Raw genomic sequence first — 23,703 nt, forward strand, 5'->3', positions numbered from 1 at the left:
GAAGGGGGGGGGGGGGGGCACTCTTGCATGCCTCCCAGCATGCCAGATATTACTGAGGGCACCTAAGCGCAGGATGCACCAGACAGCCCGGGAGGCCTGCACTGAGCAGTGGGTTCTGATCCTTTCCTCTATGGAGCACTCCCATCCCTACAGGTTGGCATAAGCCCCCTGGGCCACCCAGTGCATCCCACTAGAGCCTGGCACCAGCAGCAGTTAGCACAACATGCCAGGCAGCCCAGGGGACTTGTGCCAGGCAACAGGGCTCAGTCCTTCTTTCTGTGGAACTGGCCCAGCCAAGCAGGGATAGGGGAAACCTTCCCATGGTTCAAGATCCCCACCAGCTGGGAAGACGCCAGCTCAGGGTGGTAGGGCTGAGATGGGGATGGGGGGTTTCATTCCCCCCTCCCCACAGTGAGTCAGAGGCAAATTTTCAGGGCAGGACTATGCAGCCAGTTTAGCTGGGTGGAGTCAGAGAAACCCCTTGTGGCAGGGGCTCCCCTCATCTGGGAATACCCCAGCCTGGGGGTGCAGGGAGGCAAGACAGCACAGGAGGAACCTCCCTTTGCAGCACAGGGCTCCTTCCACCTGGACAGACCCCAGTGAGGGGAGGGAGAGAGACTGGGACAGAACACCTCCTCTCCCCTTCCCCACTGCAGGTCAGAAGCAGAGTCACAGCCAGCCCTGCCAGCAGGGGTGGGGAGAACCCCCTGTGGTACAGACCCCAGCTGAACCCACAGTTCCTTCATAGCTGCTCAAGGACCATCACTTCATAACCATGCCAGATTTTAAAATTAGGCGGAAAATTTTTTTAAAATATTTTAATATATAAACTCCAATGGTGTTTAGTCATTTCCATGACAGCTGGTATACCATATTTATCTCCCTCCTCCATGTCTTGCTCTATAACAGAGATGGGATCTACAGCTAATAAGAACTCTGTTTCTTAACTAAAGAACAGGATTTACGAGTCAGTCTTGTGCAAAATATCTGATTCATTACTCTCTTCTTTCTCCTCCAGATAAGATTTTCTCCAGATTTCTTCAGGCTTGGTGATATGGAGCCTGGAATCACCAGGGTCTCATCCCTAAGATGCAGCTTAAAAGCTACATCTCCCAGTGATGAGAAGCTGGTTGCTTAGCTTAGTGAGTTCTATAGGCAGGTTTTTCTCCCTGAGGAGCAACTCAGCCAGTCCTCCCAAATAAAGCATAGTCTTTGAGCAGCAAACAAATAAACAAAGCAAACCCTTCTGCCTTGCTACAGGTATTGAGAAAGGAGCCGTTGGGCTCTGACCCCAGCACAGCAGCCTGACTCCTCCTTGACAGCAAGGTTGTTCTATTCCTAGTTTGTTTCCTGCCTGCAAACTGTTCCCTCACCATTTGCTATTTTTCTGCTCTCTCACCTGAGGTTTTAAGCTCCCATTGGGACACTTTCTCATCATTCAAATACACTGCAGAATCCCCTCTTACTAGCAGGCCCTATCCTTTAGATCAGGGGTGTCCAACCTTTTTGAATGTGGGGCCGGATCATGAACTTTTTATCACCCAGTGGGCCGGTGAGACATTCAAAAACCTCACAGGAAGTGGTATCACAGCAGGAAGTGATGTCATGTGACCTTTGACACCAATGAAGTTTCAGGAAGTGACCATGAAATGGGTCTGGAAATGTTGTTTAAAATCCAAAATAAAAACAATATAAAAGGAAGAATGAAATAATACCAAACACTTAACTAAAATAAACACTTTCACTTCTACTCACTTCTCAATGAATGAAAGAAGCATAATGCAAGTTGACAGATCAAATGTGGAAAAGATATCAGCCAGAGTAGAAACTAATCAAAGCAATAAAATATGGGCATGTTTGAGAATAATCTTCAAGAAAATTTACTTTTATTGAATTAATAACTTGTTAGTAAAACATCTGCTGCACAGTGTAAAAACAATATGTACAAGTCTACTCTTATTAACTTTCTGAAAACTACTATGAACACTGATTTCTTTAGTGTCATACCTGGCATTGTTTTTGCTTGCACAAGTTATCAATATCTGCTGGCACACTTGATATGGCGATGCGGAGTATTCCAGATAAATGTCTGTCTGTCAAAAGTGATCTTGATTTTGTTTTTATGTTCTTCATTCTTGAGAAAAGCTGTTCACATCAATATGTTCTGCCAAACAGTGCAATGAACCAAAGTGCATGATTCAATAGATTTTGGAAAGAGTGCCATGTAACATATTGACTTTAATATAGTAGGTCATGTTCTGCAAAAGCTGTCTTCAAGGCACCGTTATTTTGGATGTCAATTAGTTCTGTTTGGAACGTGTCAGGAGCATTGGTGGCATCTGTTCCAAATGGATCTGGAAACAGCTTCAACTCATCACTGTGTTCCCTGAAATCTGCAAATCTTTGTTTGAATTCATCCAGCAGACGGCCAATCAGTGCAGAATACTTGTCATGGTTCACAGTCTCAGCACATCTTGTTAAAAGTACTGTAAAATGGGTGACGTTCTTTTTATTCAACTGTATCTGATTCAATTCCAGCTTATGAATGAAGGATTGGATGTGTTCATACAGTCTGTTGACAAATTGATCCTTCCCTTGTAGTCTTATATTCAAATCTGCAAGATACTTGGTGATGTCAACTAGGAATGCCAAGTCATTCAGCCATGCATCATCGTCCATGAAGCTAACATCTTTTCCTTTGTTCATCTTGAAGGTTTTAATTTCGTCAAGCAGTGACCAGAATCTGGCTAGTGTGGCTGCCCTGGTAAGCCAGTGAACTTGGCAGAAGTAAATAATGTCATCATGGTCTGATCCTGTCTCAGCAAGAAATGCTTGGAACTGTCTATGATTAAGCCCCTTTGACCTTATGAAATTGACTGTAGAAACAACCTTTTCCATCACATGTTTCATCTCCAGGGCCTTTGCACACAGTTGTTCCTGGTGAATTATGCAGTGATGGGTGATGACATCCTGAGGCACTGACTTGACTAGTAAACTGACAAATCCATTGTGCTTGCCTATCATCGCAGGGGCTCCATCAGTTGTTAGACCACAGAGTTTGTCCTCTGGAAGATTGAATTTCAACAAGACACATTTTACTTCATTGGAAATGTCTTGTCCTGTCCTGTCGTTTTCCCTTTCGTTGGACATAAGTCGAGCAGTTCCTCAACAACATGGAATTGTTTAGTTACTTCTCATACAAAGATTGCCAGTTGAGCTGTATCATTCACCTCTGTGCTTTCATCAATCCCCAAGCTGTAAAACTGACAGGCACTGAGTCTTTTCATCAGTGAATCTTCAATGTTGGATGCCATGTTGTCTACTCTTCTAGCAACTGTCTGATGTGAATGGCTGATATTCTCCACCATTGACTGTTTATCAGGGAATACCTCAGATGTAGATATGCCCAAGCAATCTTTCACAAATTCTCCATCAGACAATGGTTTCCCTCTCTTAGCTATTGCCTCAGATATCAAGAAACTGATCTTGGTTGCTGCCTCAGAATTCTGCCTTGCAGCTTTGAAAAAAGATTGTTGTCCATTCATGCTCTGTTTTAGAGAGTTCACCTGATCAGTTCTAATCTGACCCACCAGGCTGTCAAATTTCTTTGCATGTTTTTGTACAATAATGTCACTTCACATTGTACTCCTTGCAGACAGCTACTTTCTCTTGGCAAATCAGACACAGGATGTTCCCGTTTTGTTCAATAACAAAAAAATCAGTGGTCCAGCTATCTTTGAAAACTTGACATTCAGCATCAGTTTTTCGTTTCCTCTCATTCGCCATTTTTTGAGCGTAGCATAGGCCCTGTAGCTAATAGAGCCAAAACTAATTTTAGTCATAGAAAAACTAATTTGGTGGAGACAGGTAAAGTTAAAAACAACTCACCAGTTCAAAGTCACCATTTTATTACTATGTAATAATACTGTGTATCAGTATGGACCCCCACCCATCAGGTATAGCTATAATATGTAAAGTACAGCCTGACCTGTGCAGGTGCTGCCATCATATGCCAAGTGCAATCTCAAATGCCAATGGGGAGTCAAGGCAGGACTTAACCCACTCCTTAACCTACATCCTGAATTTTGATTTCAACCAATCTAGAACTCTGCCATCGTGCAGAGAGCTCTTTGCAAAATGGCCAAATCCATGGGTTTCTCCAGGAAAATGAGAAATCCACGGTTTCCTCTGGCAAAGGGAAATATCCATGATTTTTTCCATTTTTCCTTGGGAAATGGAAAACCCGGATCCCTGCTGATCAATCAATGTTTCAATAGGGCACCGTTTCAATCTATCAAACCCTGTTCCTGTTCATAGAGAGTTCCCTCCAAACACTCTCTGCAGGGCCCTTAGGCTGCCAGCCTCCAACATTTTCCTCTCCCTCCCAGCATGCTCAAGGTCTCACTGACTTTCCTAACCAAGAACACACGTTTGCCTCTTAGTTGGAGGGCAAATCTTAGACCTGTTTCTGCCATTTTTACCTCAGTCTATGCATGCCAAACTTCTGTTTTGTTATGGGCATACACTGGTTTCCAATCACTTACACTGGTAAAAGTGTAATGTCTGTACCTGACTCTTGTGTTGCTGGCCTTTTTCTGCTCTATATCCTTGCTGTTCTCTTTTGAGAGTAGATTGCACAGTTGAGTAGATGCAAAAGAGCTCTGCCTCCTTCTTGAACAGTCCCAATCAACTCCTTTTTGCAGCAGCTGGAGAAATGGGCAAGTAATCAACAAAAGTGATTTCCCTTGCTAAAATCTGTTAGAGGGCTGTAGCTTCTCACTGGTTTCAGCTCAGGGCTTGCTCTGAGTGGGGCAGGACCCCACAGCTCCCACCACCCCAGCTGCAGGTGCCCATGCTGAGCAGTGCTGTAGCTGCAGGGGCCCTGCAGCTCTGCAGACTGGACAGGGGTGACCCCAGAGGAGCCCTGGTTCATCAGCGATTCACGCAAAGGCAGAGAGAGGACTTCGCCTCATGCCTTCATTCCTGCAACCTGTAATATCAGTCCAGCACTTTCAGTACATCTCCCAATTAAAAATGAGGCCGGCTCCAAATTCGAACCAACTGCTTGTCTCCTCCTCCTCAACAAGGACACTTCCCCCTTCCCTTTCCCAGCCCCCTTCTAAGTACCTGGTTCCCAAGGGCCAAGAGAAGAGCAGGGAGGGAGCAGAGCAGGCAGGTGGGGGGGTGTCTTGGGTGAGGGGGGCAGGGGTTGTCTGTTTAGTTACTGTCTCCTCCACCTCTTTCATTCCTCATGGGCCGTGTGTCCTCTCCTGCTGTTCCCATCTCCCCCTTCCCCACAGGCAGGGAGAGGATCTCTCCTTCCATTTAATCCTAGCCCTTCCTCTGCCTGTTCCTGGCCCTGGCCTCGTGTTCTTTCCCCAACACTACTGCCTCCTTCCCTCTGATTCGGGGCCTCTCCCCAACAGCCCCCTGACCCTTGATGCTGCCTTGTTTCCAGCCCCACTCCTGCTGTTGAGAGTGGGGCAATACCAACAGGGGGGAAATGTAGAAGGGGAGGGAGGTATGGAAGGAGGGGGCTGAAGTGACATCCGTAAGTTCCTGCGTGGAGCTGGGGGCCCTGGGCCGGGGCACGTGGTTGCCGGAGCCGGGCTGGGTGGGAGGCAGGAGGAGCCCAGCCCAGAGGAGACAAATGCAGCCTCTGGGCCAAGCTCCTCCTGCTACCTGCCTAGCCCGGCTCCAGCAACTCTACGCCCCGCAGCCCTGGCCTGGCCCTGAGGTGCCACCAGCTCCATGTGGGAACTTACCCTGTGCCTCCATCTCTGCGCATGGGGACTTACCTCCATCCACCATGTGTCCACCACGTGCCTTCCTCCACCACACATGCGGGCGGGCCATGCTGCAGCTCCCCCGGCCATGTGCCGGGGCAAGGGGCAGAGCCAAGGAACAGGCTGGACGCACTGTCCCCAGCTTGTCTGATCAGGCACCACTGGGGCAGCCCCACGCCACGTAGCCCTTGGGGCAGCAGTGGCAGGACCTGGCTCTGATGAGCCCAGCCCCGTGGGAGTAAGTATCTCCCCTCCCCTTGCTGCCGGCTGGAGCTCGCCGCTGCCCCGTGGCCACAGCTCTGCACTTTGTGGCTCCGTGCTCCATGGCGGCAGCAGCACGGCCACCGTGGGCCAGATAAAATGGCTTGGCAGGCCGCATGTTGGACGTGCCTGCTTTAGATATTATTGATATATCAACAGGGCTGACTGTTCCCTTTTAAAGGGATTGTCAAAACCCCAGACCCTGGAACTGAACAGTTCTGTTTCAATCATTTATAATGTTATTTCTTAAAGTATCCTGTACTTGGCTAGAATTTCAGTTTAAAAGTACTGTTCTTACTGATAAATAATTGGTGTCATTAGAGGTACAGTGTCAGGCTTGCAAAGTCTATTTGATCATTCATAAATGATGCAAGCAATTGTATAATCGGTAAAAGTGAGCGAAAAAGAAAAGCGTGGCCACTCTGCTTTAGTGAAAGTGGATACTGTATGGTAAGAACCGGAAGTTACTGATGTAATGTCTTTATGTATTCACACTGTTTAATGGATGAATTTTTCCTGCCATTGCTTATAGTAAGTAGATAACTACTCTATTAGTGCCAGTAAATGAATAAAATTTCTGCTGGAACACTCCCAGCACAGCAGCAAAATATTTAATTCTCCACTTTTGGCTGCCACCTATTGACATCAAGTAGACACTACGATTGCTTTGGTATTTTCAGAGCTGAAATTGTCAAGTCACCATGAGACCCTCCCTAACTGTTGGTATATAAGTTTTGCTTCCATGTCTTTACCCTGCTCTGCTACAGGTGCATTTGGGGTGACTGGGGTACTTACCTGCCCTCTCTTCCAACAGACATCCTGTTTTCCCCTGCAGACAATTTACACCAAAGTGAAGATTTTTTTCTATAACAGATTTTTTCAGAAGAAAAGGTTAGCTCATCACAGAAAAACAAACGGCTTCTGATGAAAAATGACTTTTTTTTATGAAAATAGATGCTTTATATGAAAACATTTGTTAAATACAAAAATCAGTCTTTTCTTGTGAGGAAATTTTCAAGCACACCTACTGAGTTGTCATCATAAGGTAAAAGGGTAGAGCAGATCTAGCTTCAGGAGAAACTACTGAAACTATTGGGGTAGCAAGATAACCTAACTAGTTAAGAAGGCACTTTGGAGAGGAAGAAACAACAAGGGGGGGGCAAGTATAGAGGAGGACCTGCTAGATGGATTAAGTTGAGAAAAAAATTAAAACTGATACATTTAGGGCACATTTACACATGCAATTAATGTGAAGCAATAAACAATGGAGTTTATTGCTCCTAGGTATGCCATTTGAACATGTGACCCACAGCACACTGAGCTCTTTAGGTACTATATGAATTCTATCATTTAGGTGCTTCTAACTTCCTCAAAATGTTACCCAGATTCTAATTAACCCTGCAGCACTTAAATTCTCTGGAACCCTAAACTTTTTTCCAGTGGACATGCTTCAAGCTACTTCATTACTGATACCATCCCATAGTTTGAAGCCTTAGCTCTTTCTGAAAGGCCAGAGGCCCTAAAACAGGATTCTTGAAATAGATGTTTCCCCATCTACATTGCCATCCAGATTGATGTCCCTCTGCAACGGGGACTTGACATAACCATCAAGCTATCAGCTAGTCAGCACTTGGGGTATCTCTCTCTTTCAGTCATTCTTGTTGCAGCTTTTCTACTTGGTATAAGCATGGTATAAGCACGCTTCTTGGTCAAATGAAAAAGTAAGGAAGATTGACTGTACAGCACAGTGGTAATGACATTGCCTGAGATGAGGGTTTAAAACCCAGTTCTAACTCAGGTAGAATAGGGATTTAAAACCAGGTCTCTCAGGTGAATGTTTCAACTCGGTGCGCCTTCCCACCCCATCCCAGCCCAGTTTATCCAGGTCATTTTAGGATCCAGAATGACCTTCATGGACTGTAAAAATGGCCCATAATGAACCATATGAGATTCAACAAGGACAAGTACAAAGGCCTGAACTTGAGATAAACACATGCCCAAATACATAAGAAAGTAGGCTGGAAAAGACCTCACAAGGGAATGACTGGTTTGGTTGCAGTATGGCAGAGAAATGACATGACAGAGAAGGGGCTGGGGGACTATAAGCTGATTATGAGCCAACAATGTCCTCTTGTTGCAAAAAAAACCCAGCAGCATATTGTGTCGTTTGCAAATCAAGAGAAGTGGTTCTTCCTCTCTATTCAGCACTGCTGAGGCTTCACCTGGAGTACCGTGTCCAGTTTCAAGCCCCACAAAAGATGTGGGCAGTTTGGAAAGAGTCCAGCACAGGGCAACAAAAATTATTATGGGCCTTGGAGGCAAGACTTATGAGTAAGGACCTGGACTTACAAATAGGGACCTACTGAAATCTTGATTGCTCATTTTTCATGGAAAATATGAAATCACGCATTTTCTATGAACAGTGGTGGACTCTGCAATTTTCGTCATCAGAGAAAAGGGTGGGAAGCCCTTCAATTTTGGAGCATGGGACAGGGGGAAGGGCTGCTCACAGCAGGTGGGGGGGGCTGCAAGCAACTGCATTGGCATCCATGGAGCCCCAGCCCAGCTCGTTGTGTGTGTGCTCCCACTGCTGTCAGTGAGCTGAGCCAGGACTCCACAGACCCCAGTGAAGCCACTTGCAGCCTCATGGCTACCTGCCACAGCCAGTTTGGGCTCAGAATCTGGGCAGGTCCCTGCTGCTGGCCACAGAGCCCAGGCTGCTTGCAGCAGGTGGCGGGGAGGCTGAAACCATGGCTTAATTACCTTGATTAAGATTGGGGAAGCCATTAATCCATGCTTAATAACATGTGGATTAATGGCTTCCCTGGGATTAATCACGGTAATTAAGATGCAGTTTGGGGCCATCTGCCAATCTGGGGAGAGGTGGGACTGCAGGGCCCTACAACCAATCAGAGGTAAGTGGGGGGCCCTGCCACAATCAGGCCACAAAATGGCAGCTGGCCCCAGAATCTGCCCATGAAATTGGCCAGCCACCTCCTCAAGTTTCGTGAACCCCTACTTATGAGGAAAGGCTGAGAGAACTAGGGTTATATAGCCTGTAGAAGAGAAGGCTGAGGAAGAATTTGATAACAGTCTTTGGATACCTGAAGGACGATTATAGAGAAGGAGATAGTCCTATCCCCTAAGGCCACAGAGAAAAACCTAAGCTTAGTGGTGTCAAAGTGCAGCAAGGGAAATTTAGGATGGAGATTAGGAGGAGTTTTCTAACTATAAAAGTGGTTAGGCACTGGAACAGCTACCTGGAGAGGTTATGTCATCTCCATGCTTAGAAACTTTCAAAAGCAGTTTAGACAGACACTTGGCTGGGATGGTTTAGTCAGGGATGATCCTGTCTTGAGCAGGGAGCTAGATAGATGACCTTGTGAGGCCCCTTCCAGCCCTACTTTCCTATGATCCTATAACCAAGGAGGCACAAATCAAGCCAGAGAGATATTCATGGCTAGTGAGTTGTCTGTAATCTGCATTTTTTCCTCTACTTTATAATCCTGGTAGTTTAGTGAACACCCCATTGGCGGTTTTTGAAGTTTGTGTTTTTAGGCATCTTAATTCTCACCATCCAGTATTTTGGTAGTCTAGACATCTAACTCGGGGCTGAGAATTCCAGTTGGTGGTAGGCACCTTGGAGATAGTTACTGAAGCATCTAAGTTCCATTGAGGGACAAATTTAAATCTGCTTCCAGAAATATTCCAAAGTGTTTATCTAGATAAGAAAAATACCTTGCATTTGAAAATGAGTTACCTGATTGCAGTCTCTATCTAACCGTGACCACTGAATACATTTTTAAATGTGGCTCAGCCTCCCTACACAACATGCAGAGCTGTGTTTAAAATCCTCTTACTTTAGATGTATTAGTTAACATGTTTCCTAGGCAGATTTCTTTCCTCAGTTCTGACAAACCTAAATATAGTAAATTCCTTTCTATTAGAGGTGCCAACTCAGTGAGGTGTCAGAACAAACATCTAACTGGATTTATCTTGTATGGGATTGACTTGTTAAGTAAGGTGGAGCTATTATAAAACACTATGATTGAAATGAGCTTTTGATTGACATAACATGGTGGCTAATTTGTTTAAATACTTCGTTGTGTCCTAAAAATGGATCATTAACCTAGCACTCAGATATGGCCATTACAGAAATTCTCATGTCAAATATTTATTTCAGGAAATTTACTTCATTTCTCATCATAGTTAGGGGCTGGGGATTTGGGTCTATTATTTTAATCCTACAATATTTAATATGCAATTTGAAGACACTGCTATAATTTGTGCATTAAATATATTTCTGATTTTATAAAGTATTGCAATAAAAGTTATGCCTTAATATGTGGGTAGAAATTATTCCTATAAATATGTTATGTATAAAGTAGCTAACTGCTGTATATTATTACTAGATAGATAGATATATGCTATATGCAGTGTTATTTTTAGAAAAATAAGCGTCACTCTTCATGATTTGGTATATTGCAGTTTCCATTACAAAGCTTCATGTACTTTTAAGGAACACAGATATATCATCTGAGGCTATAGTGGAAATTTTATCCTAATGATGAAAGTAAGGAAGAAATAAAGTTTTTTCTGTCCCCCTTTTTGGAACATCACCACTGATGAGACTATGATACATTTTTGCTTTGCAACATTATTTGTCACCATCACTTTTATATAACTTCAAAAATAAACACGGCGTAAAATATTCTAGAATCTGATTAAGATTAAAGGATTCTATTTTAGCACGTTCCATTTGGATGTTTCAAAAATATAATCCCCAGTTGCCATGTTTTTTGTCATCCTGATTCAATTTTTATATATATTGCATTGAATTGAATATATATATATTCAAGATAGATAGATATAAATAAATTGAATCAGGGTGGCAAAAAGCATAGCAACTGGGGATTATATTTTTGAAACAACCAAATGGAATATATATATATATATATGCATTAAATCAGACATAGCAATTCATAACTAATTGCTCAGAAGGCTCTGGCAAAGGAAGAAGAGGAGAGGGGACCTGACTCTCACGCCAAGAACCAGGGGCTGGGATGACAAGGACATAATCTGCTATAGGTACGGAGAAAAAGGACATGTCTAGTTTCTGTGCACACAGACCCCAAGCTGAGGCGATAGTAGAGAGTCCTCATGAAGAGAAAATGCACTGTCGTTTCAGGTGATACAAGGGGCCCGGATGTAAGAATAGGCCGGTAGTCAAGGTTAGAGTGAGAGACACCATCATCCCTGCAGTCGTCGACACCAGATGCTCCCAGTCCATGATAAGGGCAGACCTAGTACCTGCACAGCTAGGAAACTGGGAGTCACCTGTGAGTATGGTCTGCATCTGTGGGGCCTTGTACACTTATGCCAGAAGATGGCTCTGGCTGTCAGTGATGGGCCGCACAGAAGAGATAGCGGTGGGGTTAGCAGAGACGCTCCCCTGCCCCATGCTCCTGGGAGTTGATTGGCTACATTTGAAGAAAGTAGTCTCCCAGGTACTAAGAACCAGCAGGGGGAATGGCAGAGTAATCCGGAGGCGGTATGCTTCAGCACCCCTGAAGAGGAAGAAGGGGGTGACCTAGACCTGGAGCAGATTATCGGCGGTGGATACTTCTGGGAAGAACAGGAACAAGAACCATTGTTCCGGAATATCTGGCAGACCCAGCTGGCCAGATGAGAGGGAGTAGTGGTAGACCCTGAGAAGGCGAAGCTGAGTCCCCACTCTGAGGTAAGAATGGGCATCCTGTACCAAATGGAGGACAAAGAAGAGGGGTACAAAAAACAACAGATCCTAGGCCCATGGAAATATTGGGGTGACTTGCTTCAGGTAGCCCATACTCTTCCAATGGGAAGACACCTGGGGAGGGACAAGACGGAAGCCAGGTTGAAGCGACGGGTCTTCTGGCCAGGCCTGTACAAAATGGTGGAGCGATTTTGCACTGAATGTCCCGAGTGTCAAAAAACAGAGGGGCTAAGACCAGCCAAGACCCTGCTGATACCACTGCCATTGGCAGGGCAACCATTTGATAGGATTGCCATGGATGTGGCGGGACCTTTCCCCTGCAGCTGAACAGGCTGCCAATTCATCCTGGTAATCATTGGTTACGCCACACGGTTTCCCAAAGCTGTTCCCCTATACTCAGTGATTGCCCCCATGATAGCTAGCGCCCTTATGAGATGGATCACATGGGTCTGAATCCCTTGGGAAATTCTCACTGACCAAGGCAGAAATTTCATGTCCAAAATCCTGAGGGGGATGTGCAACACACTGAAAATCAAACAACTCAGGACCTCCGTCTATCATCCCCAGAGAGAAGGACTGGTGGAGCGCTTCAATCCGACACTAAAAGGGATGATACGGGCATGCATATAGGGTGACCCTTGGGGGTGGGATGCGTTGATCCCCTCTTCTGTTCTCAATCAGGGAAGTCCCCCAAGTATGCCCCATTTGAGTTGGATTTTGGTCATGACCCAAGGGGACTCCTGGACGTGATCTGCAAATGGTGGGAAACTGAGCCTGAGGGGACAACACCACCACAGACTGTGACTGACTTTTAGGACACATTAAAGAAGGCCCTGACGATAGCTGAAGAGAATCTGGGACAGAGGCAAGAGAGACAGATACAGCACTATGACATGCATACCATGGAAAGAGAGCTGAAGGCCGAAGACTGGGTGCTAGCGCTATTACCTGATAGTCTACAAAAGTTATTAGCTCGATGGCAGGGTCTGTTTCAAGTAACTAAGCGTACAGAGCCCATCAACTATGAGATGCTTCGGACAGAGCCCATGAGGAGAAGAAGTGGTGTCAAAGGGAGGGGTGGATGATACAGGATCCAGCTGAATGTGAAGAACTAGAAGGGGACAGGGAACCTTGGAGGTTGGGGGAGGCCCCACCAAGACTGACTAGACCTTGAACAACAAAAGACTTTGGGGACCTTAATAACTGAATATTGTGATGTGTTCTGTGAGATCCCGGGGGAACCCCAGGGAGTAGCACATTGCATGCAGACCCCACCCAGACAGATTGTACGTAATCATTGGAGAAGGCTACGTTGGCACCTGTGGCCTGCGGTCAAGCAGGAGGTTGATGTGATGAAGAAGTTGGACATCATTGAGGAATCTAGGAGCCGCTAGAGAAGCTCGATGGTGGTGGTCCCAAAGGCAGATGGCTCCATAAGGTTGTGCATCAATTATCACAAGCTAAACGAAATAGCAACGTTTGATGCCTTTCCTATGCCCCAGGTAGAGGATATGTTGGAAAAGGTAGGCCAAGCCAAATACATCTCGACCTTGGATCTCACAAACGGCTATCGGCAGATCCTGATGGCACCGACCATCAAGGAAAAAACTGTCTTTGGAACCCCATGGGGCTTATTCCAATTCAGGAGGATGCCATTTGGCGGCCGCATATATTGCTGACATCATTGTTTTCTCCGGCGACTGGGAAACACACTGCCACCACCTATGGGAGATCCTCAATGAACTCCGACAGGCTGGGCTGACTGTGAATCACTGGAAGTGCACACTGGGAAAGAGAGAAACCCAGTACCTTGGGTTCATGGTTGAACAGGGAAAAATAAAGCTCATAGCTAATAAAGTGGCAGCCATACAACAACTCCCTTTGCCTCAAACACTCAGACAGCTACAGTCTTTCCTGGGTTTCGCCAACTACGACAGGTGCTTTATCAAGGATTTTTCAGAGAAGGCGGTGCCCTTGATAGAGATGACCAGAGGATGGAGGAACTGGATCCAGTGGAACCCACAGGTCATCCTAGCCTTCAAACAAGTTAAGGCAGCCCTATGCCAGCACCCAGTGCTGTATACCCCCAATTTTGAAAAGATGCTTTTTTTTTTTACAAACGGACACCTCCAGCACTGCATTAGGAGCTATCCTCGTCCAAGAAGGAGGGGCAGAAGAGAGACCAATAGCCTTTGCTAGCAAAAAACTGATGCTCGCAGAAACCCAATATTCCACAATTGAGAGGGAATGCCTGGCTATCTGGTGGGGGATGGAACTCTTTCATTATTACTCAGTAGGCTGGAAGTTCTTATTAATCACAGACCATGCACCCCTACGCTGACTACAAGCAGCCAAGGTAGATAACGCTAGGCTAATGAGATGGTCTCTCGCTATACAATCCTTTTATTTTACAGTGAAGCACCGGGTGGAAAAGAAGAGCGGGAATGTTGATTTCCTGTCACAAACCGAAGACGCAACAGGTGAAAGGGCAAAGGGTCCAACCAACTGCGCCGGGGATTGTGAAGATTCAGCAACTTAGGTTTCTTTGAACAAAATGGGGGAGGTGTGTAATGGGCTCGAGCTAGAAATCAAGCAGTTGCCCTCGGGGCACTGGAGTGAAGGAGAGTGGTTGCTGCGAAGCCAACAGAGCAAGAAGGATGCTGTGGGCAAGGCAAGCAAGTTGGACATCAGACCAGTGAGATGGGGGATACTTACCCCAGGTGGCGGTGGCCAGCAGTCAGCTGGCAGGATCCCAGAGAGGTTGGGAACACAACCCTCGGAGACTGAGCTCCAGGAAACAACCAGCTCTCGAATGAAGCGGCGGAGAGACGGCCTCAATCGGGATGGGAGCTACAGGGAAAATTCACTCAGGTCACAGGAGCTGTTGGGTGGCTGGAAAGACCCTGGGAAGGCTGGGGAACCAGACCCCAGAGAAGGATCCCCAGAGACAACTGGCTCTCAGTAGGAGCAGCAGAGAGACAGCTGCAACTGGAACAGAGCAGCAGGGAAGCTGCAATCAACTAAGTGGTGATACAGCTGCTTCCACGTTAATGAGGCAATTAGTGCGGTGGGCTATGTTGTATCCACTTCAGTAAAGATAGGCATAGTGGTGAAACTAACACCCAGGTGATCTGGTGTTTCTAACCCTCTCCCCTCAGGGATTAACATCTAAATCTTTTTGCTATCTTAATCGCGGCAGGTGAGTCCTGGGGAAGAGAGGGGACATACAGCTGACCCACACCCACAAGTATAAATGCCAAAAGGGAAATCATTTTAGAACACAAGCTGAAATTTCAGCAAAGAAATTGCTGAATAACGTTACATACAAAATACAATTTGAGACTTATAAAAAAAAAAAAAAAATCCTCCTTCTTTCATTTTCCCTTGCTCCCAAAAGTTCATCAATACATATGGGACATGACAAGCCAGCTCCTCAAAAAGTGTTTGCGGACTATACTTGTACACTGTACCACTCCCCACTATGCACAAATGTAACCTTACATATTTGCATACGTGCAAACACAAATCTTCCCTGGTTTATGGAAATGCATCATGTTTTCTATCGGATAAGTCAGGCACATGCAAAATTACAAACACATTTCTCTAGAAACACTTTAAAGTATTTTAAATGGAAATGGACTTAGTATTTTAGGGATTTCAGTATAAAATAATTGGCAAGACCATTCTGGTTCATTTTTGTCCCTTTTTCTTTTCACCTCAACTCAGACTTCGGATGTTTCCTTTGTCTCTCTTTTTCTGCACTTTGTCTTGTTATCTTCTGTGTGTTTGAACTTTATTTTTTGACATTGACCGTGTGTACTGAAGTGAGAGTTGGCTTCTTGGTTTTCAGTATTGCTCTGGTCTCTTGGCTATTTTATTTCACCATATCCATGATAGAGCAAAGAATTTCCAATACTTCCATATTAACTATTTTTGTAATGGATAAGAAAATTGCTTGTGGTATTTTCTGCTGTTCTTCTAGATGGTCAGATATTTTTTTACAGTGTGATATTTTGGTAGTAACATATGTAGAGCTGAAAGGGTAGTACTCAGAGCTTGTAATAAGGTCTCTTTATTATCATTTACCTTATATTGTGACTGACAGATTAATTCTGTTTTTCCCTAAATGATAACTACTTGCCCCTTTCTGTATTAGCATGCAGTCATTCCACTGTGATATTCTGCTTTCTAAAACATTTTGGTGGGAAGGGGTATATTTGTTTATTAGCTGATAATTCATTCTTCCATTTCATTTACTGCCTGTCTTTAATGTAATTTTGACTTACATTTGGAAACACTGATATCTAAACCAAGATTTTGTATGCATAACTTCTCTGTGCTTCCTGTTGTTACTAATGGTGTATTAATATAATGCATCCTTTGAGTAATAATGCTTTTTAATTCAATACCTTTTGGTCTAAAACTTGTAAACTTTGTGCCCCCTTAATTCCAACTGATTTCAGTGGGTGTTTGGGTTGTGCAGGGAATGCAAAAATTTGCCTTTATGCCATGGGACTGGTTTTAGAAAAAAGGTTCATAGAGAAATAGCACAAACACAGGTATCAGGATGGAAATGTAATACTGCAGGTTGTGGACCAACCATAGAGCTTTTTCTTTAAAATACATTTATTATATAATTTGTGTTCAATGGTTTACACTGGTACCTTTATTATGAAAATCTGATTGAATGCTTAACCAGAAAAAATAATTTCTTAGTTCATTCTCTTTGATTTCTAAAGCACCAGCTGACATCTTTTAAATTCTTAAGTACATAAGTGATCACAATTTGTAGACGCTGGAAAGCCAGAAAATGATTAATAATGTGTTAGCTCATTCAGTAGGATAGAAATAACTTACTGGTTTTGAGTCCTGAAGCAAAATTTACTACAAAAAAAATGTCAGAATGGATGCACTTCAACAATGACAATGTTTTTTTTAAAGGAAAATTCAGAGAGAGAGCCTCAATTCTTCATAAGATTGCCAAAAAGAAGTGCCAGGTAGAAGACAGTGAAAGACGGAATGGGGCTGCTAATCATGGTGAGTATAGGAGTTCCAAATTTTTTTTATTGGCTAAAAGTATATACACCATTTATTTACCCCAAAAAGAGGAAATATATCAGCTTGAGAACCAAAAAATAGACCCCAAATCCATTTTTGGACTTATAATAGAAGCCTGGTTTTCCACAGCAGCTAGTACCTGCAAATGAGAAGAGACACCTATCTGCAAATGTGCCATTACAGTTCATGAATAAACTTCAGAGGTTATTGCTCTGTAGTTTATTGCTCCCAGGAAGCTCCCAGGATTTTTACACATGCAGCCAGACCATAGCACATTGAGCCAGGTCAAAGCAGGGTGCCTGGGAGGTCAGCCTGCCAGCCCAGGGCTGCTCCAGCTGAGTTCAGTGTACTGCAGAGGGCCTGGCTGGGGCACAAGGATGCTTCAGTGTAGGACTAGCCAGCAGGTAACCCCCACACTGAAGCACCCTCATGCCCCAGCCAGCCAGGGCAGCATCTACAGGTGTGCTGCTGCTACTTGTAAATACAAGTGCTACCCTGCTGCAGAGTTTATTAGTTTCCTGTGCCCTAATAGGCATGTGTAGAAGCTGAAATGTTTAATGCAGAGCTAATTAGTTAGCTCCACAGTAAATGTCTCATGTAGACATGCCAGTTTGATCTTTACTCTAGACTTGCACCAAAGGCTACTTCCAAGCTGACCCAGACATGAAAGGGTACCTGGTCATTTAGGCTAGGGGGTCAAAGCAGGTGACCATGATACCAACCATTTCCTTCTGTGCTGTTGGTTACAGAACCCAGTGGGGCCATTTACACGTCCTGGGCAGGTGTCTACATGTGCACACATTTGGGAGCAGATTTGCTTCCAATAGGGGCAGCTCAGAGATGGCTGTTCCCATCCTGCTCTGCCCCCCCTGCAGCAGCCAGGGGGATCTCCAGACTACCACTGGGTGCTAGCCCAGGGGATGGCAGAGGGCATGGGGCCAGCAGACAGCTGTCTCTTGGCATGAGCTGGGAGATTGCTCCCTGCCTCTGGGAGCTGCCTACTGCTGGGGCAGAGCCTAGCCTGAGGCAATGTCTCCCTGCCCCAACAGCAGGGAGCTTCTGGCCCCAGCTCCCCGATTGGGAACAGGGGACTTGGAAAGAGCTGCAGGGGAGGGGCAGATCCCAGCCCCCTGCCCCTATCTACCAGTGTGGTAGCTAGCAGTGACCCGCTGGCTGGGCAGGGATTCCCTGATTGTGGAGCCAGGACTGGGAGTTCCCTGCTGCTGGGACATAAAGACATTATCCCCACCCAGGCTCTGCCACTGGAGCCTGATCCAGCAGCAGGGAGCTCCCATGGGCAGGGAGCAATCACCCACCCTCTGCTGCCTGGCTGACCGGGAGCAAATTTCCTTCTTGTCAGCTGTCTATACGTGCCTTACCGTGCATGCACAGTAACTCCTCGGCATTTAATTTGCTACCAGTATGTCCTAATTATGTTAGCTTGATGGGCCACTGGGCTCAGGATGGAACTTTTGGCATAACCAAGTGAAGAATCTGGCAGATTATATGTCATATGAAACCATACAACAATGTATCTACTTTAATTTTAGGCCTAGTCATTTATTATGAACCCTAGATAAAAGCTCCATATTCTTTTTGGGGCTAAATTTTCCTCTCTGATTCATCTATAATGAATTATTAAAAACTATTCTGACTCTCTACAGGATTGTGCCTGAAACTCTGCCCCATCAGGATGAATGGGAGCTCCTATGTATGAAAAGACAGCCAAAAAAGGCATCCAGGGAGCCATTGTGCAAGACTGAAACATGTAGAATTAAAAGTAATGGGAATAGGAAGACAATTTATGCTCTCAGTTATGTTCATGCAAATCCATGGGTTTTCACAGAAATTTGACAGGAACAATTGAAAACACCATTTTGATCATGATTATGTATTTCTTTATGGCAATACCAGGGACGTATGCTTCGGGTGAGTACTCTGCATGTGCAAAATGCTCCCTGAGATCTACCATGTGTACAGTTTGCAATACTACATACAATTTTCACATTCCCAAGCAAGATGTGTGCATGATGTGGCATATGTAATTCAACAGCTGCCATAAAAAAGACTTGAAATCTAGCATGTAAACCCAAAAGCCCTCAAATACACATTGCTGCTGTGAATGATTCATTCTCTTTGAAGCAAAACCTGCATATCTTGCATTCACATACAAGGTCTCAAAATCAAAGGCTGTGTCTTGCAAAAGGAAGGTGCAGATATGCGTTCATCAACTGTAGAATACTTCAACTCCAGGGGTAGAACAGGGTAACAGTCACTAGGTTCACACTCGTTGCATATCCAGTGGCCAAAATGTTTGTGTTCCCATTGCATAGTGGAGTTTAGTCACTACTGTGGGCTGGAGTCAACAATTGGAGGTATAGTTTGATAGCTGGTCTATATCCTGACTATGGTTTGGAAAAATTCCATCACCTCTGGCCCTGTACGTGGCTGTTGCACTAAGTTGTTTGCTCTGCATTTGACAAAGGATAAGACTGTGTCTTTCAGATCAGAAGTCATGTGTAGTTGTTAAAAAATCCTTAGTCACCTCTCCTTTAGCCACTGCCTTACCACCGAATGTTCAACCAAAAAAGCCTATTTAATGTATCTGATTAAAAATTGAATCCATGCTATCAGTTGACACTTGCCCTGACCTTGTGCTATAGTTAGATAAACTTTGCCTACTGAGTCAAGCAATTAGTTGAGAATGTTTTGTTAATGCATCATATTGCTGGGAAGGAGGAAGACTTACAAGTAGGGGAATAATCCTGAGCTCTTGGATTTTAATTCAGAACAAACATGATCACAGCAGTAATGCAAGCCGCACAGTTATATTTACTTCTTTGTGCGGCAAGGTATTATAAAATGCATATTATTCAAGTAATTGTTTGTTGCTCCTTCTCATGTCATCTGATTATCCAAGGACGTCTGATGAGTGCTCTTTTTAAATAAGAGTTTTTGTCATGCTTCTTGTTTAGAACAATCCCAAGAGAATCATGGTGAAAAGAACTGAACTGAATAACCCCTGTTGCCTACTGTTTCCCATTTATCCTGGCAGGAAATTTTCATGAGGACTTTATTTGTAAGACTATTGGAAAACTTGGGTATTGTTTAGTACCTTTGCTTTTTCCATTCATGGTGCAAGTAAAAAGAATGTGAATGTCATATGAGAAAATTGACAATTCTGAAGACAGGAATTTGCACAAAATTAATTCTTACACACCAATTTCCATATTTTTAAACTGACTCTTATTTAATTCATCAACTAGGGACAAAATTGTAGTCTAGCTTTTGCAAAAAAACCTCACTGACCCAGCCTTTTTGTCATTGTAGAATTGCAGAGCAGTACAGGATCTAATTTGGTAGTTCTCAGAGGTGTCATTTTTACAACTCCTCACCACCCATCCTTTGCATATAGACATCCCCAAATGTCAAGTCACAAATATTTCAGATCATATGATAGTCATAACACCTGTGAGTTCTATGGCAACTCTTAACAGAAATCCAGCTTTACTAATTGCAGATGGAAAAATTTGCAAGTCAAATTTCTCCATCTCTTCATGAGTTTATCCCACATACCACCTGCCAGGAAAGAATCTCATATTTTATTATTCTTTATGAAGAATGGTTTACTGTCAGTTTTGACTCAATTCTGTTAGATTACCACAGCTCAGCAAAAGTATGACATGAGTAAAGAGCACCAAATAGGTCCTAAGTTACAGTTAAGAATTTAAACATAATAAAGAGCTCTTTTAAAAAACACAAGTAACATTGGAACAGCTTCTTCATTCCTTATCCAGGCAACCCCCTCTTTAGTCCAAATTTGACTCTAATTTACATGTATGAAAGTTTGTTCTCTGGAGTAATTTGCATCAATGTAACTGAGCCCAGAATTTATCTTTTTTATGAATGTTACTGGTAACATTTGATAATTCATATAGACTGAAAGCAGTGTTACTAATTTGTTTTTGTTCTCCTCTGCCCCTCCACCCCTGCTTATGGATGATCTAACAGAAAAAATTGAACTCCCAAATGCTGCAAAAGTGGAAGTTGCAATAACACCACCAACTGATTCAGGACCAGTACAAAATGGAAATGTTGCCCACAACGCTGAAGCCGAGGTTAATATCTTTTTATTGTCTATTTTATCTAGAAGTAGATTGCAAAAAAGTCTTTATTCTGAGCAAGGAATAGTCGTGTTTGCCTCTGCCCTCAATTAAACTGGGTATTAGAGCAAATTTTGCCTAAAATATAAAGGCTCTTTTCCCCTGCACCTCCACTTAGCACTGAATTTAAGGTAAAGCCATAATTTGAAATCTTTTCTTTCAGGGCATATTTCTTGCATATTGCATATTCTTGCAACTAATGGAAATAGTTTGTCCAGTTGTTCTTGCATTGCACAGAACATTTTCTCTTAGGAGTACAACCTGCCATGTTTAATTAAGTGGATGGTTACAAGAAAGTGCTTACAAGATGAGAATTGGTCACAAACATCTTCCCTTGGATATCACATTTGAGACATAAACTTCAGACAGAGAGCAAATTACATTTGCTTGCATGACTGTGCATAGTAAACATAAATGCAGACATTAAATAGTTGCTCACAAGAAAAATACAGATTTAAATTTGCTTGTTTTAACTAAGTAAATATACTTTTTATGAATAGTTATCACACAACTGCATGACTGCGTCTGATTTTTGTAACAACTACCTGAAATACAAAGAACATTAGGAACCTAAAGATGTAGACAGGCATCTAGTGTAGCTTACAAGAGTGCCTAAGCAAATCAGGTGACTGCCCAATTTCTGTGTGACCAAAAGAAACAAAATAGCCTTGTGAGTAGCTGAAAATGTACAGGTCTCACCATTTTCTTTAAAGAATGTATAGAAATTGTTTTCCCTGGTGGCAAAATGCAGGTTTTTGATATTCCTATCGCTGTTTCTTTATGCTGCTTTTTGTTGTAAATATGCCCAATAGTTCTCTAATCTTCAGTATTCTACTTTTGTCCACTTACCTACCCATTTCTGCAGGTACTTTTCTATGTCATCTTGTTTGCACATTTTTATAAAGTAGTCACTTAAACCACTGGAAATTTGTTTAAACTACAGCAAAGGAGGCTAAGATTAAAACTCAGGGAAAAACTCTCGAACAGTAATAATAGGGCAATGGAACAAGCTGTCTAGGGAAGCTGTAGAATCTCCTTCATTGGAGGTTTTTACAGGAGGCTAGATGCACATTTGCCTGGAGTGGTTTAAGAACAGTGATTCCTGCAACTGTGAAGGTGGGTGTGCTATTTGACTCCTGAAGTCTTTGCCAGCTCTCTGATTCTATGGAATTTAAAGGATGTTACATGCTATTAAAATACAAAAACATTCTTATTTTTACAGAAATATTAACATAGTTTGAACACGGGACCACTTTGAATGATTATAGATATTTTCCAGTAAAAAATATTTGTTGTGACCACAGTTGTCTATTTCTAGTCCTACGTATTAAGGAGATTTCTCTTGGGAGAGTGCTGCTACCTTGTATTTCCCCATCGGAGTTCTGTTTCATTTTGATCATCTGAAATATGTCTTAGTGCAATTTTCATTGCTTGAACTGCTGTGTTTCTTTTAAATAAGATTACTAGGATACCTCAGAAACAGAAACATGTTATTTGTGTTGTTCATTAAGGACCTTGTCTGCCATCACTGAAATCAAATGAGATTCTTTCAGTAGAGAGGCTAGAGTTGGAAGTCTTTTCACAAAATAAAAAATGATATGCAAAAGCAGCAAGTTGATGAAAAGCAAAGTTCTTTTATTGGCTGCAGCATTGTATATACCTATTCCTTAGAGAAAACAGGAGAAGGATAAATTAGTTTTTGTTTTCTTTTGTTTATGGTTGCCTGTAGCCTGAAAATAGTCACCAATGCAAAGTAAGATACTGAAGGAATTCTCCAAGAATTCAAGATGCTCCTGTTTAATGTGCATAACAAGTAGTAGAGAGATCACAAGAGAGTATGCCTCATAGGTGTTTTATGAGGCACAAACCATGGCCAAATGCCTTTAACCCTCTCTATTATCTAGCCTCTTGGGATAGGAATGGAGTGTTAGGATCACAGTCCCACCTGAAGAGATGGAGAAGCCCCTGGAAAAGCTGCTGCTTTATTATCTGTGCTGATTAGGCAGGGAAAAGTGGATGTTGAATGTTGTGTTTGGGGGAAAAAAAAAAGATGCTGATAATATGTACACAGTCTCTATTGTGCTGAATTACCCAGACTGATGGACTGCCTAAAGATTCCTAGTCATCAAAACAAAATATTAAACATTCCTCTTAAGCAGAGTAGTTTGGTAACTCTATTTTTAGAAAAGTTCTCAACACACTGCTCAGGCATTACTTTATCAACCAATACATTTTGTTTCTCTCCCCTACCTTGGTGGTCTTCAAAAGGAGACTGAACAAGCAGCTAGCTAGGGTTGTCTTTCCTGCCCAGGGCAGGGGGTCGGACTTGATGACCTACAGAGGTCCCTTCCCACCCTAACATCTATGAGTCTATTAATCTGAAGCAAAACCAAGGAAGTGATTCTTCTGCTTTACTCAGCATTGGTGAGACTGCAGCTGGAGTATTGCGTCCAGTTCTGGGTGCCACACTTCAACAAGGATGTGGAAGAGCTTCTGGAGGGGCTGGACGTGTTCAAGTCAGCGGGTCCAGATGCTCTCCACCCCAGGGTGTTGAGGGAGCTAGCTGGGGTTTTTTCGGGGCCGTTGGCACAGCTTTACGAGCGCTCGTGGTGCTTGGGCCAGGTGCCAGGTGACTGGAAGATAGCGAACGTGGTCCCCATCTTTAAAAAAGGGAGGAGGG

General features: G+C 43.6%; 1 protein-coding gene across 3 annotated transcripts in view; it reads left to right on the plus strand.

Annotated features, from left to right (window-relative positions):
- The window catches only part of SLC24A2 (solute carrier family 24 member 2), a 185,742-nt gene that overhangs the window by 127,692 nt on the left and 34,347 nt on the right, over positions 1-23,703 (plus strand). For all 3 annotated transcript variants that reach the window (XM_019517504.1, XM_019517506.1, XM_019517505.1), the window contains 2 exons: positions 16,744-16,839; positions 20,872-20,978. In XM_019517504.1, coding sequence (XP_019373049.1) covers positions 16,744-16,839; positions 20,872-20,978 — 203 coding nt within the window. The remainder of the gene's footprint in view (positions 1-16,743; positions 16,840-20,871; positions 20,979-23,703) is intronic.

The sequence above is a fragment of the Gavialis gangeticus genome, unplaced genomic scaffold (assembly GCF_001723915.1).
Source record: "Gavialis gangeticus isolate Ggan-Ray unplaced genomic scaffold, GavGan_comp1, whole genome shotgun sequence".
Classification (NCBI taxonomy): Eukaryota; Metazoa; Chordata; order Crocodylia; family Gavialidae; genus Gavialis; species Gavialis gangeticus.